Below are 17,050 nucleotides of genomic sequence, written 5' to 3'. Positions count from 1 at the left end.
AATAATTTTTTAATTATGTCGTAATTGATTAAATTTATTTTAATTTTTTTTAGATGGCTTCTAGGAGAAACCAGCAGCACCTACTTATTCTCAGTTGTTTGGCGATGGTTCCGGTGCATCTTCTTCCGGTCCATCATCTTCCGATGCAGTTCCAGACTCTCAGACTTCTCAGAGAGTTTCTTGGAGTCCTCCTCCTCCACCGCAGATGCCTCCTCCTCCTCCTCCAGTGGCTGCACCTCAGCCTGCCCCAGCAGGTGCAGTTCATCCAGATTTGCATGTGCCTTCATATGCACCATACGCGAGATATACGGTGGATGATTTGCTTGCCCAGCCTGGACTGGAGGGTTTGGAAGTTCTAGACCCCGATAGACCCCGAAGAACTTATTGGTAAGTTATTAATTTTTATTACATTAAAATTTAAATTATTTTTATTTTCTAACAATTAAATTGTTTTTTGTTTCAGGTTTGGGGCTAACAAACGTGTTAGCCGGAGCGTTTCGGCGGTGATTAAGGGTTACTACGACAGGGCATATCCGAACTGGAGCATGACACCAAATCACGTTAAGATCACTTGGTTTAAATGTTTTGCGGTAAGATTTTTAAATTTAATTAAATTATCACTTTTAAATATTACTTTTTATTTTAAAATATTTATTATTAATTGTAATTTCTTCAAAATTTTTGTGTTTCAGCAAAAGTGGCATTGGTCTTTGGGAATTACCGAGAGGGTGAAGAGGGAATTCGTTGCAAAGGCAAAGACCCGCCTTTGCAACACAGTCTCCGATTGGAAGGACAAGTGGGAGATCTACGGGTATGAGGGAAAGCCCACTGAGCTCAAGACGGATGTGTGGGATGGCTTCATCGCCTATTGGATGCTACCCTCTTCGATCAAAAAGGCCAATTCGTGCTCTGCTTCTCGAAGAACGAAGGATAAAGATGGTCATTTGCCCATGGTTCACAGAACCGGACAAAAACCTCATGCAAGAGTCTGTCTAGAAGCTATAAGTTTTGTTTTTAATATTTATTTTAAAATTTTCAATTAATTTAAATTTTAATATTTAATTTTTTTTTTTTTTGTAGTTAGAGAAGACGGGAGTCTTACCATCTCTGTCTGAGCTATTCAAGATGACTCATGCCACATCCGACAGAGTTTTTGTGGATCCTGCATCTGAGAAACTCTTCCATGCAGTGTTTGCTCGGATTGAAAAACGGGAGACGCAACTAACCCAACAGTCTCCCGATGGATTACCCGTCACATTGACCACTGAAGAGGCCGACAGAATCTTCGAAGAGGTAAATTTTTTGTTTAAGTTATTTTTAATATTTTAAAATAACTAACTATATTAATATATGTTTTAATTTTATAGGTGGCTCCTAAAAAGAAGGGACGAATAGTCGGCATAGGCTCTGTTAACGAAGTTGAAAGGGCAACTTCTTCATACACTTCGAGACGGGATGAAGAGACTTCTCAGATGAAAGCTCGAATGGATATCCAGCAGGTTCGTTTAGACTCTCTTAAGAATCTGCTAGACGTGATGGCGGTGGGAAACCCGACTATGCAAAGAATGTTGAGTGAGAGACGAGCCGCTCTTGGGTTGCCATCACGAAATCCCGAAGAGTCCGATCCAAACCGTCAACAGCCGAGCAACCCCACCGACTACTTCGACAATATGTAGTTTTTTTTATATTTATGTTTGTGTTATGAATTTAAATATTTTATGAATTTTAAATGCTTTTTTAAAATATGTTTTTCATTTTCATATTTCGTTTTAAAATTTAAAATATTTAAAATTTTGAATATTAAATATAAATTCAAATTTATTATATACTAATAATAATATAATAAGAATCAATGTAAACTCCTCGTAAACATTAGATGGAGTTTACATCGAATATTTACGAGTGATTAACATCGAAAGATTTACGAGGGTTTTACATCGAAATGTTTACGTGTTCTTTACAGCGAAAATGTTTACGTGTGCTCTACATCGAAATCATTACGTGGGTTTTACCACGAAGTCTTATGTGTCGTTTACGACGAATACTTTCCCTGCGCTTTACGAGGAATATATTTCGTCGTAAACGTAACGAGTCGTTTACGACGAAACCTCCATTACGACGGTCATTTAACAACGAAACGTCTTTCGAGGTTAATTCGTCGTAACACCCCGTTTACGACGAATTTACAACGAATACTGCCCTCAAATTTACGACGAAAAATAGAGTCGTCCACTGTATCCGAGAGAGCTGTCTGAGAAACGAGTCTTCTACTTTTGCAAGAGTAGACCATTTTTTTATGAGCAGCTTTCTCAGCTTCTGCATTTATCGAAAAAAGGACTAGCAAGAGTTGAACGTTGGCAGCAGAGTAGAGCCTCAAAAGCCTCAGAACCTCGCTTCTCTAGATCAGAATAATTTTCCTTGCTGAAGTTCCTAATCACAGGTTTTAGCTCCTTCAACTTTTTTGAGACTCGGAGCTGGTGAGATCCAACTTGACATCTCCAATTTATTGGTTTAGTTTTGTCGGTTATTTGTTTGTTACATAAATCAGAATCAGCTCATACTATAAGAGCTGATATATTCTATGACGAATAACATAAAATTTTGTTACGCAACTTTATTTTCTTTGTTTCTTCACAAACACTAACAGTGGTGGTGAAGATATTGTAGGCCGAGTCTGGGGTGCTGAGGAAATTCAAAGTTTTTAAGCTACCAATTTTGTATCTTCAATTTAAATTAACATAATCAATATCTTCTTACATAATATGGATTCCAAACATTCGTGATCACTTATGTACGAATTTAACATTTCAAGATAATAGCATTTTGATGTAATTGTTGCTGTTCTTCTCATTTACAATTGGTATTCAGAAGTTCTTTGACGATCTGCTAATTCTTATAATCCCTGAGTTATCGCTTCTATTTAATCAAAAGTTTCCGAATTCAACATCATTAGTCAAGTGTCAACATTTAAGATGATGTTTTCACTCATTGGAACCAAAACTAAATCATATTCTATTCTTAATCTTGGTTCATATTATCCAGTTGTAGTTAATTTTCATGCTAAGCTGGGTATGTATTGGTACAAGCTACATTTGGATGAAATGATGAAAAGGACATTCATTAAAGGAAAAGAAATGTTGAAATGAAATGCGTGAGATTACTTTCTTTTAATATTTAGTATAATAATTCAAGTGACGTCTTACCAACAATACAGTTTAATCAGTGCAAACACATGATGATTGTTCCAAATTAAGATCTACGTGGTAACATGTTAGAGATAACAAGAGCAATACCACAGAGTTTCTTGATTCCCTTACTGTTATTCACAACAGAAGCATCTACTGATTTCAGTCTGTTCACATCATCTAGACATGTATCAGCTCCATCCAAAGCAGCTGAAACTTTCATATTCATCCCCAAGCCATCGCCGGATGCCAAATGCTCAAAAGCTTCCTCGAGGTTTTCAATGGTGTTCTCGTATTCATCCATGCATGACCTGTAAGCTAACTTGGATCGTGGGTCGACGCCTCCATCAATAATAGATTGAAGCCTTTTGGATGTTTGTGTTGCTCTTGCTTGTGTGGCATCAAGTGTGGTTTTTGCCAAGGCTTGAATATTAGGAGATGCGGATTTCGAATTGAGGAATTTAAGACAGAAAGCTCGGTCCAAAGTTTTGTCACAAATTGTGCTCATCTCTGAGCTTGTGACTGCGTACGAGGAACCAATCAAGAGAATCAACATGAGAGAAGACAAGAAAGCATTGTTCCTTAGATTTGCAGCCATTCTTGTTTCTCTACTTTCTGCTTTTTTCTATTAATGTTAGGAATCAATATCGGAGACAATGTGTTTATATAGAGTGATTAACGCATTAACAAAATAAAGTCAAGAATAGAAGTTGATATTAGCGATCAAGAAATCTTTTGCCATTTTTTGAAAGTTGCAGATATAGTAAACAGTTATGCAAAAGTTATTTATAACTTAGCTTTATACACAAAAAGAAGTATATCCCAAAAAGTTATTATTGTCTTGTTAACAAACTAAAATTGTCTATGATATATTATTATCAGATGTTTGTGCTCATCATGCTTGGAGTTAATAATTAGGCATGAACATTCAGATACCTAATTAGATTTAGATCATTTTTTTTTAGATTTTAGGATTCAAATCTATGGCTCTATTTGGGTTGTATATATGTTTGGATCGAATTCGATTAATAATCCTTCAATTAAGATATTTTTTGTAACTATGTTTTTAGATTTTTGGATTCACTTTTATGGGCTCCATTTGGGTTTTATATATGTTTGGATTGAATTCGATTAATAATACAATTTGGATATGTTTTATAACCCTATTAAACACGTATTTTGGATTCATACTAAGTTTGGATTCGAAGTAATGTTCGGGTTGACTGTTTGAGAGATCAGATCAAAAGAAACATGAAACTAAATATAAGTTACTTTTTAGATTTCAAGAACTTATTTTGGTACTAAAAGATATTTACGTAGATTTTGTTTTTTCTATTTTTGTATATTTTCAAAAAAAAATCATTTGGCTTCCAGTCAGATTCGGATAATAGATGATCCAAACTATTGTTCTACACGATCCAGTTTTTTTTGTTCAATGTTTGGTTCAGATCTCGGGTTCTATTACAAACTAAAGTTTGATCCACTCTTAGTGTAGATATTTTTTCATATTTTTATTCATAGAATAGACGTTTGATGATATTACTGTTTTACAAATGTTTGGACCAAATTTCAATTTTCTAGTTATTAATAAATTTGAATCAAACTCATAACATTAAAACCGGGCCAATTTCTTAATATGGGCCTTACATTTTGATATATACAAAGTGTACGCTCTTGCATTCTTTTTGAGAAAACGCTTTCACATCTAAAACAACAAATTTTATCGTAGCCACTTTTTTAATTCTTCATTGAAAGACCGGTTTGAAGGCCGGTTTTCTTGTAAAGATAGTTGAAAGCATGTTTTTCTCTCTAAAATATGGAAATGTTATCGTTAAAATCAAATGGTTTAATTCTCACCACCGCTTAGATTAAGGTTGTACAGCATACTTAAAGTTTCCGAACATGCGTTGGAGTGAAGGTTTTTTGGCAACCAACGGCTATTCTATGACTCCAATTTGAGGTAGTATGGGTAACCAGACCGAAATAGAACAACCAACAAAACAAAGCTCTCTATAGAAAGACCTCGCAGTCCTAGTTAAAGAATCCGAGATCTGATTTTGCGCTCGTGGAATATGAATGATCTTGAAGTCCGGGAAACATATCTGCAGAGTCTCCATCCTCTCCAATTCTGTAGCAAAATTTGGCCAAGCATGAGACTTCCTGATCATGGCGATCAAATCCTTGCAATTCGTTCCGAAGCTTTGACATTTCAAATGCTGAAACATACTCTTCATCGCTCATTGTAGTGCTTCCACTTCTGAATGCAAGGACGTTCGAGTGAAGGTTAAGGTTTTCTACTTCAAATTTTCGGATGATTTTGATTATGCATGTTATTGGTCTATTTTTTTTCTTCCAGATTTTAAAAATGTATATCTTATCTATACAGTTTCTGCTTTTAATTTTTTATTATGTTAATCTATACTATTATTTTCAATATAATGAATATAACTAAGCATAAAAATATGACTAAATCTAAAATTATGGAGAGCATGAAAAATCATCAAATTCACTTCTTAAATAATAATATAGATAAATAATTATAGAATTTTCATGTACGCACGTGCGGGCGAAACACCAAGTTATACATAAATTCAAGCATCTATATTTAGTTTTCTAAATCCTCCATTCAATGTGTCGGAAAGTCTTTTTCTCGAGACATATATTCTATAGACAACAATTGTAAAATATTACAGAAGTGAACCAAAAACAACAACCTAGTTTATGGCTTAAATTGTAATATCTGATCTGTTAATAATTTTGATTATACATACAAGGCCGGCTCAACATTATTTGGGTCCCTGTGAAAATATTTTTTTTTAATCTCCTGATATTTATGTTTATTTATAATTAAAATATATTTACTTTTTTTTATCATCAACATCTTTATAAAATTTGTGATAACAAATTCTCTGAATGTAAAATACTTTAAGGGTCCCTTTTCAACTAAATTTAATAAATATTTAGATTTTCTATATAAAATATGTATATGTAAAAAAAAAATTGGGCCCCTTAATTATCAAAATACGGAGGGACACAGATGTAAACTCGGGCGGTCGCAGCCTTTGTCCCCCTATATTAACTGATATTGATCCCTATTTAGCCGGACATATATGCATATTGTTCATCTATTTATAGCTTACATTTCATCACCCACAAGATTTTGTTTTTAGTTAAAATATTTGAAATTTTGATGAAATAATGATTTGAAATTTTATTTTACATTTTGAAAAAAAAATCATATCTTTTTATCTGAAATTGTTGTTCAATGCAAAACTATTTTAATCTATTAAGAATGTATCCCTACAATTTTTCTTTGAAAATGAATAATTCTATAATAGAATTTGAGTTTTATTCCAATTCTACTTAGTTTTAGAGTAAAGATAAATAATAAATAAAAATAAATATATTCTTTTATTACATTATAGTGAAAATAAATGTATGAATTTAGATCCACTAAATCATTGGTTTTTTTTATCTAACTCTTGATTTGTGATTTTTGGATATTCTCTAAACCTAAAAGTATCTGTCATTATCCAAATTCAAATCCATAAAATCTTATTAAAATAATTTCTGAATTATGAAATATTTTATATAATACTATGAAATATTTATAAATTTAAATATATTGTAATTATTACTAATAAATAGAAATTTTAATATACTTTTAAATAATACATCCAGATATTTAAACTTGAAAATAAAGATAACTAATTTTTTTGCCCGCATTGCGGGCTTAATAATTTTACAAAAACTATTAGAATAAATTATATTTATGCTGTTGAATAAATTATATTCATGCTTTTGAAATATTTAATAATTAATTAAATATTAAATTTATAAATGATAAAGATTATTTTAATAAAATATATATAATTACTTAAAATAAACTTGAAAACATTCATATATACATAAAACTATATACATAGATTTATATTTATTATTAAAATTTTATGATGTACAATATTTTTGGAGAACATAATATATTAATGATGTTTAAATTTTATGATGCAAAATATTAATGAAATTTGTTTTAAATTTATGGGTAATTATATATTAAAAATATAATCTAATTATTTATTAAAGATAATAAAGACTTTAAATATTCTAACTTTTAATGTGAAAGTGAAAAATTACTTCATAAATAATAACTAAATTTTGACATATGATCTTTTACGTCTATGCTAACCCAACTAAATATTTTTATATGGTATGTGAATTATGTTTTACATTTATCAAGTTATTTATTTAAACAATTTAATTATAAATATTTACTTCACAGAAAATTATTAGTATATTTGTATTTTTGATCCGCGTTTTGGAAGCGAAAAATTATTTTGTTGTATAAACAGTTTATTTTATAACATATAAATAAATGGGTGTCATTTATATTGTAACATTTTATTTAGTTAAATTTATATGAAGACAATGTTGTGATTAGTATGTATATATAAGTATTAGTTGTTTTTTTTTTGTTTTAATGATCATTATTGTTGAATACATTTTACAATATAGAGTCCTTTTTATTTAGGATAGAATTTTCTGATTGGAACTAAACTATAGATATTAGTAATATTAAAATATTATATGAAATATTGTTTACTTTTCTAAAATTATGGATTTAATGTCAAATGAATATGGTTTTTAATGTTGATAATCATAGAATTAATTTTCATGTAAAAAATAGAAAAAATTGAAGATAATAGTATATATATATTTATTAGATGGTATAATATTATGTACTTAGACTTGGGTCAAATATAAATAGAGATGAGATTTTTCCTTTTTGGACTTGATTTATAAACGAAAACTCATTTGATAAAGCTATATTAAAAAATGGGTAGTGGATTGCCCCTTTTCTCGGAGAGAGAATGTGAATACCCCGGTGACCAGCGCGAATTGAACCTAGGTAGCTTCCAGTATTGGGGTCAAAGCTCCTTCAAGTAATCACTACTGGGCAGTCCGCACTGGTTATTAACTTGATAAAGCTATGTTATTAACTTGATTAAATTTTTTTTATTCTATGGAAAATAATCTCTAAAGTTTCACCGTATAGAATATTAGTTTGCTTTCAAATATGAAGAACCTTTACTTGATAGTTGGCATTATAGATTTCGATAAATAAAAGATGAATGATATGGTCTTTTTTTTTTTGGGCAAAGAATGATATGGTCTTTTGTGAATGGATTAGCTGGTGAAGATGGTTGTATTTATAGCAAAAAAAAAGCGATGGGTAAATTAAGTTTAGGATCTTTATAAAATCGTAAGAAAATATAATATATTTAAAAACAACAAAGAAATGCAAAAAAATAGGAACAAATTCGTAAGTAAATTTTTAGTATAATAGTTTATTAGAATAAACATTAATAAATTTTCTTAACTAACTTTGGAGATATGACCACTAATTAGTATTTATTATATTTTAAGAATAGCAGAAAATTGCAACTAAATCTTGGGAACTATGGCGTTAGATATATATATGATACTTTAACGTAGGTAAAATTGGAAATATGGTCTTTAATTAATATTTTCTAAGTTTGTTTATGGTCCATGAATATTATTGTGGTTCTCGTAATTATTTTCATATATGAATTACTTTTTGAAGATTAGTTTAGTTAAGATACTGGATCAACAACAATATTTTGAATTTAGTCAATTAGCTCAAATAATTATCGTAGCCGTAAGTATGAAGATGTGGCAGAAGCCATGTTTTTTTTCATTTTTTTGAGAACGGAAGAGGAGGCCATGTTAAAGCGTGAGAATGTCTTGCAAAGATCCATAAAGTTGACAAACACTGTTTTTCTTTTGAGGAGGCTTCCTAACTATATGACGCCTCTCTCCAGAAAGCTTTGGATTATTTTCACGGAGAATGATAAAAACTCTACCAAGAAGCTGCAAATATAACTTCAATTCCATTCATCAAAACCATTGACATAAGGAAAGAGTTCCTCTATATGTCTTTTGTAACCAAAGAAAGTCGTCAAGTTACTATGGTTTAGTGCAAAAACACATCTAAAGATATACTCACCTCGTCATATATGTAATTTATATCACTCCCCTCCCAGGGTAACGTTGCCGACCTGCAAATCTATTGATTCTATTCCCTCTGCATCTTCCTCCTAATGTATTTTCTGTAAGCTTCAGACAGGAAAAACATATTTTCAGCTAGAAAAAATAAATAATATGCAAAGAAAATAATCTAAAAATGCAATCCAAATCTTCCTCAGCATCCAGACTTTTTTAATTCAATGAGCTTGAAATTTCAACCTAACCACCAAAAAAAATTGAGAATGAGAGTCATCAAGATACCAGTAACTTAGAAGACACAAATCATCCAAACACTTACAGGCTTCTTTTTCTTCAATCCAGCATATACTCTCAAGGCGAAGGTTTGACAATAGATTTATCAATCTCTTCAATCATTTGCTACGGTTGAGAAAAGAAAATAAATTCCAAAAGAAATCAACAAAAGCTCACCAAAAGATTTGAGCTCAAAGAGATTTGGTGCCAAAAGCTAAATGGAGAAAGGTTGCTTGCGAGTAAAATCAATCAGACAGTGGGTACGGTTTTACAAAGCTAAGAAGTCACGTTGATTTGGTAGAGTTAGCTAAGGATGATTGGTTGGGCTTTTAGGAGCTGATTTTAGCTTTAATATTAATCTACAGCCTTTAAATCACCAATCATGCTTTATCTTATTTTTTTTAAATTACGGCAAAAAAATAAAAAAAAAATGGCTGTAAAAGCCTTATTTTCTAAAGTCCCATCTTTTTGCTGTAAGAAATATATTGTTGTGCTTGTAGTAATTAATTTTAAAACTACATCACTTACAGCTAAATCAAAAAATTTTATAGCAAAAATTCTACAGTAAAATTTCTAAAGTTACAGTCCAAATCACGTTGATTTTGATTATTTAAATCTACCTTTTTGAATTTCAAAATATTATGTAGTGGCATGAGATTGTAATTTTTTAGGAAAAATGAGGGTTATTTTAAATTTGTATTCCTGTTTTAATAGTTTAGATATAAATATTTTTTATTTTTTTGCCAATTTGTTTTTAAAAATTATCACAATTAGTGATTTTGATTGTTACAAGAAATTTATCTTAAAAGATAAATGATTCATTTTATCTTATATGACATATAAGTAGAGTCGGTTTAATATTACTAAACCAAATATAATAAATTATTTATATAATATTTGAGTATTACCAATGTAAATATAATAAATTTAAGTATGATATTCGGGAAATTCCCACAAATAACACATTCATAGTATCATTTTTCATGTTTACACTAATTTTTTTACAATCACTTTTAAAGAAAGGTAAAAGACATTTATACCCTAGTGATTAACTAATCTAGACTTAGGGTTTACAGTTGAGGGGGTGGAGTAAAGTTTTTGGAATGTGAAATTTAAGATTCTAATAAATATATAAATAAATACTTAAAAAAATATAATTGTTTAAAAAAAATAATTTCAAACATAATTTTTGAATTTTAAAAAGAAATTTTGAAAAAACAAATTCGGAAAAGAAAATTTCAAAAAAATTATAAAAAGTTCAAATTTGAAAAAGTATAATTCAAATACATAAAAAAATATTATTCTTTTTTATTTTTTTAATTTTATTTATTTAAATAATTATTTATTATATATATATATAGTGAACATGTGTATAAGAGTTTTTTGCCACTTATTGAAGAATGCATTTTTGAAAATATTCTTTTAGTGGTTGTAAAGATGAATAATGATATCATAAAAGTGGTAAACATGAAATTCCCCCATGATATTATCCTTATAATTTTTTAAAATTATTTTTAAGATAATGATAAATTTTTAGCTAAATCACTAAAATTATTTATTAAAACTAATAATAAAATTAAAAATATAACTAAACTTAAAATTATTGGGAATATGGAAAATCATCAAATTTACTTTTTCAAGTAAGAGTATCGAGATCCCAATCGAGTCCTGAATTCAAAATAGTACCGGTGTAGGCTCAAATTAGTCGTTATAGGCCTTTAAGTGGAATATTTCGGCCCAATGGGCATATCTCGCCCCTTTCTCAGTCATCTCAGTTTCATTTTTAGTTTCAACCCAGAAAAAGAAAAAGAAAATTGTCGTCTTCTTCAATTCTTCTTCGTCTTCTTCACCTCCATTTTCAAAGCAGTAGGTTGTCAATGGCGCGTAACCGGGTAGGAACTTTTCTCGATTCTTACTTCTTTCTTATCTTGATTTTGTCTATCTTTCTTCAGAATCAATCCATGAAATATCTACTTCTCCAACTCTATGTTTTTTTAAAAAAAAACTTGGGTTTATACATTAAAACCTTTGTCAAATCAAAATTAATAGCTTCTTTTTAACTAATGATATCATCTCCAAAAGTGTGATTCAGAGTTTTAATAACGAAAGGTGTGTGTGTTGTTGGAAACAGGAGGGTTTGGTTTTGTTGGTGGATGTAGGACCGGCCATGCATAGTGTACTCCCTGATGTTGAAAAGGCATGCTCGTTACTCATGCAAAAGAAGGTGAATAAGATTCCTTTCTCATTTCACTCTCAAATTATTACTCTTTTTTGTTTGTGTTATAGGGTTTCTAACAGAGCTTTATTGTCTTTGGTTTTGTGTCTGTTGTTGCAGTTGATTTACAACAAGTTTGATGAAGTTGGAATTGTTGTCTTTGGAACTCAAGGTCCCTCCCTCTATACTTTTTTTATCCACAAGTGTTATTGAGGCATATGTTAAGTTGATTTGGGTCTTTCTAGGAGGAGCATTATTAACTATTAGCGATTGTTGTTTCATGTGATCTCTGTCTGCAGAAACCGAAAATGAGCTTGCTAGGGACATAGGTGGATATGAGAACGTTAAGGTGTTAAGGAACATCAAAGTTGTTGATGAACTCGTGGTTGATCTTGTAAAGCGTCTCCCTCGAGGACCTGTAGCTGGCGACTGTATCCTACTTACTGTACCCAGTTTAAAAAGCTTAATTTTTTGTTTTCTTTTAAAGTTGGTTCTTTAACTGGCTCCAGTTCTTGATGCTTTAATTGTTGGGATGGATATGCTTATAAAGATGTATGGTGCTGGGCAAAAAGGGAAAAAGCGGTTGTGTCTCATCACCAATGCAGCTTGTCCTACCAAAGATCCATTTGAAGGGACCAAAGATGAGCAGGTCAGTACCATTGCGGTGAAAATGGCTGCAGAGGGTATAAAGATGGAAAGCATTGTTATGAGGGCTGATGCAAGCGGTGATGTTGATGAGAGGATAATAGAGGAGAATGATCATTTGTTGAGTTTGTTCTCCACCAACGCCATTGCGAAAAGAGTGTATGTTGAGAGTCCGCTCTCGCTGCTAGGTTCCTTAAAGACCCGGAGAGTTGCTCCTGTTACTTTGTTCAGAGGTGATCTTGAGATTAACCCATCAATGAAGATCAAGGTAACACTTATTAGTCTATTTAACTATTATTAGAGAAATGTTGAATTTGGACTTTGGATATTGCAGGTGTGGGTTTATAAGAAAGTCGCTGAGGAGAGACTTCCTACGCTAAAAATGTATTCTGACAAGGCCCCTCCAAGTGACAAGTTTGCTAAACATGAAGTGAAGATCGATTATGATTATAAAGTTACCGCAGAGACTAGTGAAGTTCTTGCTCCAGAAGAAAGGATCAAGGGCTTTCGCTATGGACCTCATGTTATTCCTATCTCACCAGATGAGATGGAAACACTCAAGTTCAAAACTGAAAAGGGCATGAAGCTTCTTGGATTCACTGATGCATCAAACATACTCCGGTAAGACATATATTTATGGTTTTGTCTGTAAACTCTTTGGTTGTTTTCAGTTGAGAGAATTGTTAATTTATGTTTTCAACAGACATTATTACATGAAAGACGTCAACATAGTTGTTCCGGACCCGAGCAAAGAAAAATCTGTGATTGCAGTCTCTGCCCTTGCAAGAGAAATGAAGCAAACAAACAAGGTGGCAATTGTACGTTGTGTCTGGAGAAACGGACAAGGGAATGTAGTTGTTGGAGTCCTCACTCCAAATGTATCTGAACGAGATGACACAGTAAGTTATTAACTCGAATCTAGCTATCTTGATAATGATTATTTTACTACTCTCTTTTTTTTGGGCAGCCTGATTCTTTCTACTTCAACGTGCTGCCTTTCGCCGAGGATGTCCGCGAGTTTCCGTTTCCTTCTTTCAGTAGATTTCCTGCGTCGTTGAAGCCTGATGAGCAACAGCAAGCGGTGTCTGATAACTTGGTTAAGATGCTTGACCTTGCACCTTCTCCTAAAGAGGAAGTGCTAAAGCCTGAGCTTACTCCTAACCCAGTTCTGCAGGTAAAACCATTTCTTTTCTGCTTTTGACCGTTTGTATTCAAAATTCCTTCTGATGAAAGATTATATGTTATCAGCGCTTTTATGAATACCTCGAGTTGAAATCAAAATCCACGGACGCTGCTTTACCTCCAATGAATGAAGCTTTCAAGAGGATTATGGAGCAGGATCCAGAACTCTCTTCCAGCAATAAATCTATAATGGATTCTTTTAGTGGAAGTTTTGAAGTGAAGGAGAACCCAAAGGTTTGTTTGTTCACCAGCTTTCAGCAAGTAACATGAGTTATCCATCATTCTTGATTCTTTCACATGACTTTTGCTTGCAGTTGAGAAAGGCTTCTAAGAGATTGTTAAGGGATAAGCCATCTGGTTCAGATGATGAAGACAATCGCATGATTACTTATAATGCCAATGAGAACAGTATTGACACAGTTGGAGATGCAAACCCGGTTCAAGATTTTGAAGCTATGATATCCCGAAGAGATGGCAATGATTGGACTGATAAAGCAATCAGTGAGATGAAAAAACGGATAGTGAAGTTGGTGGAAGATAGTACCACCGATGAAGTTGATAAAGCATTGGAATGTTTGCTCTCTTTACGTAAATGCTGCGTCTTGGAACAGGTCTCATCTCCTCTTCCTGTCTCATTTATTCTTACATATGTGCTTAAAACTCCTTGTCATGGATTTGTTCTTGCATATGTGTCCAGGAGCCAAAGCAGTTCAATGAGTTCTTGAACCATCTATACGAGTTATGCCAAGAAAAGAAGTTGTCTCATTTTCTTGCACATTTTACGTCCAAGAAGATCACAATGATTCCCAAATCAGAAGCAGCAGACAGGTTTGTAGACAGATCTTTAATCTGGTAATATGTGGTTAATGACTAAACTGTTTCTGAATCTTGGCTGGTCTGTTGGTTGTAAACAGTGATGTGGCTGACGAGGAGGCTGCGGATTTCACCGTCAAACAAGAGCCAAAGCTCGAGACCTAACAAAGTTCTTCACTACAATCTCACTTGTGGTAGTGTGACAATATTTTCCAAAACGATGCTGGTATTTTGTCTGATTCTTTTGCCTGTTCAAGACTCGGCACCTAGTTTGTTATCGCCATCATTGCTAATTTCAGAAACGATCTTAATGTAGATGGCTAGCACTGTGTTTTTTGATGGGTGATAAAAGTATTGAAATTGTTATTTTCAACACAATACTACTCACAAGCTCATCTTAAAAACTCATTATCATGTTCTCTCTCCACCTCAAAATTTCCCTGGCTCAAGGAAAAATAGTTTGGAGACTGACGACCATATAGAGAGAGCCAGCCAAAATACCATAAAGACTAGACAATGGTAGATTGCTTTCGGCTTCAAGAGATATCTAAGTGGCATAGACGAGAGGAAACTGAACCAAATAGTATTGACACATCTCAAAAGTAAGGACTATAAAGTGGCCCGATCAGTTTGGTCAAAACTTGGTCAAGACTTTAGAGTCCACCATTCATATCTGTTATTAATGTCATTCGTCTAATCGGCTTCAGCTTTGCTTTACTTTTGAAACGGGTAATTAAATTGATGACATTCTTCTTCAATGTAATTGATACGGTAGCTTACATATTTGAAGGGATCTTTTTTTTTTTCCTTTTTGCAAAATCTTATCATGTCTATTATAAACATGTGTTTTTTTCTAATGGTGGTTGTATGTGTTGTAGTCTCTGCTCAACTACCTCGATTTCTCATCCCATCCCATTTCTTTTCCACTCCCATTCCAATTAAGTCCTGGTACTCCATGCTTATCCAATGTGGCAAAATATTTGTCTTCAGTGATGAATATTTCAGGATGCATTATGGAGATTGATCAATCCATACTCATAGGAAAGTTCATACATATAGGTCTTGCATGGCATTTTTGGAAGCTGAAGCCAATGTCTTACCGAAGGTTCCATTCAATCTGTTTTTCCCTATCAAAGAACAATGTTCAAGAACAGGTAGCGCAACTCCTCCTGCCACAATAGATTTTTACATTTATAGAAGTAACAACTTTGTCGTTTTTTTTCTCAACTTATTTTGAGGTCTTAGCTAAATTTCTTGATATTACACTCCAAAAATACGATTATACTACATGATAACACGCGCATATGCGTGAAGTAAGTTCTTATAATAATGTTTGTTTATGAAATAATTTTAACATTTTGCAACACTACAATCTTTATCGATTATAAAATGATGAATACAAATGTTGGTCTCTTAAATATATCATCGTTGTTGAAGAGTTAACGTATTACATCTCATTTTAATTATTTTTAAGACTTCATATGCACAAAAAGAAATTAGGTTTTGCGGCTGACACAAATCACCAAAACCAAATAGACTTCATATGTACAATTACGAAAGGAGATTGGGTTTTCTGCTCTCGATTTGTTTACTATTGACTCTCCATAAGTGATTTCATTTTCTACCTCTATAGAATTGTGCTTTCGTTCTCGTCTTTGTTTCATTGATATGAATTAAGTTTTTTTTTTTAACTTCTTTTATGAATTCAGTGAATATCCCCGTGTTTCTACTGCTACCGGGTTGAAATAAATATTTTTGTAACAATATAGATTTTATTTTGTTTTTTTTACAACTTATTTGGTTTTTTACAATAAGTGTCAATTAAAAAAATAGACATCTGTAAAAATTAGTTTTACTATATATACATATCTAAGAATTAAAATTTTGAAAAAAAATCACCAGCAAACTATATTAACAGGTTAGTATTCAAATCTAATATATCAAGTTGTTATAAAATATAAGTGCATACTCGAAATATAAATGTTTGTCTAGTATATATTCACCAGCTCGGTTTAGAAATCATCTAATTAGAACAACAAAACAAATTAGTTATTTCACCAGTTTGGGTAATATATGAATCCGAACGGGTAATATCCGAACCCGAATGGATATCCGAAGATAACCAAACATAAGTATACTTAACTCTATATTTCTAGTTTATTTCTCTCATTTTATTCAAAATATTTATATTAATGATTCTTATTGCTCAAAATTAGATAATATACATATAATTATGGACAAAATTGTTTGCTACTCACTTAAAATACATATCAAGTCCTTGTTTTTTGCATTAACAAAAGTTGCATCTAAAATTTTAAAACAACAACTAAATTAGTGTCTTTCTATTTTTAAAGTTTATCTCCAAACCTATTAATAGTTTAATCTCTTAAAAAACAAAAAAAAACAGTTAAGTTAAAATATATTTTAAATGCAAAAAACTTAAACAATGAATAATTTATTTATTTTTTCTTCAAAATTTAAATATCTGAACCCGACCCAAAATATCCGAACCCGAACAAAAAATACCCGAACCCGACTCGAAGTGTAGAAATACCCGAACGAGTTTTATACCTTTATACTGAAATATCTGATACAAACCCGAATATGTATCCGAATGCCCACCACCCCTATGATATATGATCATTTGTATCTTTTTTGAACAAAAAAAAAGTTAAACCATTGATCACAAAAATTATAATGTGGGACTTTTACC

At 31.8% G+C, this 17,050-nt stretch overlaps 2 protein-coding genes and 1 long non-coding RNA gene across 3 annotated transcripts; 1 reads left to right on the top strand and 2 right to left on the bottom strand.

The window, feature by feature from the left end:
- Nucleotides 1-3,165: 3,165 nt before the first annotated feature.
- LOC106311035 (pectinesterase inhibitor 1) lies at nt 3,166-3,815 on the bottom strand. Its single transcript, XM_013748267.1, has one exon. The coding sequence runs from the start codon at nt 3,781-3,783 to the stop codon at nt 3,250-3,252; it is 534 nt and encodes a 177-aa protein (XP_013603721.1). The 5' UTR covers nt 3,784-3,815; the 3' UTR covers nt 3,166-3,249.
- A 5,109-nt stretch (nt 3,816-8,924) lies between these two features.
- On the bottom strand, nt 8,925-9,677 carry LOC106311307. Its single transcript, XR_001263982.1, has 3 exons — nt 9,529-9,677; nt 9,211-9,449; nt 8,925-9,074 (listed from the first exon to the last, which is right to left on the bottom strand). It is a non-coding gene; the product is annotated as an uncharacterized LOC106311307 (long non-coding RNA).
- A 1,607-nt stretch (nt 9,678-11,284) lies between these two features.
- Nucleotides 11,285-14,745, top strand: LOC106307563 (ATP-dependent DNA helicase 2 subunit KU80). The gene is made up of 12 exons (XM_013744550.1): nt 11,285-11,374; nt 11,614-11,706; nt 11,818-11,869; nt 11,997-12,128; nt 12,207-12,610; nt 12,677-12,963; nt 13,046-13,241; nt 13,310-13,516; nt 13,591-13,758; nt 13,839-14,135; nt 14,222-14,352; nt 14,439-14,745. The coding sequence occupies exons 1-12, from the start codon at nt 11,360-11,362 to the stop codon at nt 14,500-14,502; spliced, it is 2,046 nt and encodes a 681-aa protein (XP_013600004.1). The 5' UTR covers nt 11,285-11,359; the 3' UTR covers nt 14,503-14,745.
- The last annotated feature ends 2,305 nt before the right edge of the window (nt 14,746-17,050 follow it).

The sequence above is a fragment of the Brassica oleracea genome, chromosome C8 (assembly GCF_000695525.1).
Source record: "Brassica oleracea var. oleracea cultivar TO1000 chromosome C8, BOL, whole genome shotgun sequence".
Lineage (NCBI taxonomy): Eukaryota > Viridiplantae > Streptophyta > Magnoliopsida > Brassicales > Brassicaceae > Brassica > Brassica oleracea.
This window is presented reverse-complemented; position numbering and strand designations above follow the sequence as displayed.

Bases quoted from the DNA above. Each gene is read 5' to 3' on its own strand.
- LOC106311035 (XM_013748267.1), bottom strand. From the start codon at position 3,783: ATGGCTGCAAATCTAAGGAACAATGCTTTCTTGTCTTCTCTCATGTTG.
- LOC106307563 (XM_013744550.1), top strand. The intron at 12,964-13,045 runs GTAAGACATATA...TGTTTTCAACAG, and splicing joins GATGCATCAAACATACTCCG to ACATTATTACATGAAAGACG. The intron at 13,242-13,309 runs GTAAGTTATTAA...TTTTTTGGGCAG, and splicing joins TATCTGAACGAGATGACACA to CCTGATTCTTTCTACTTCAA.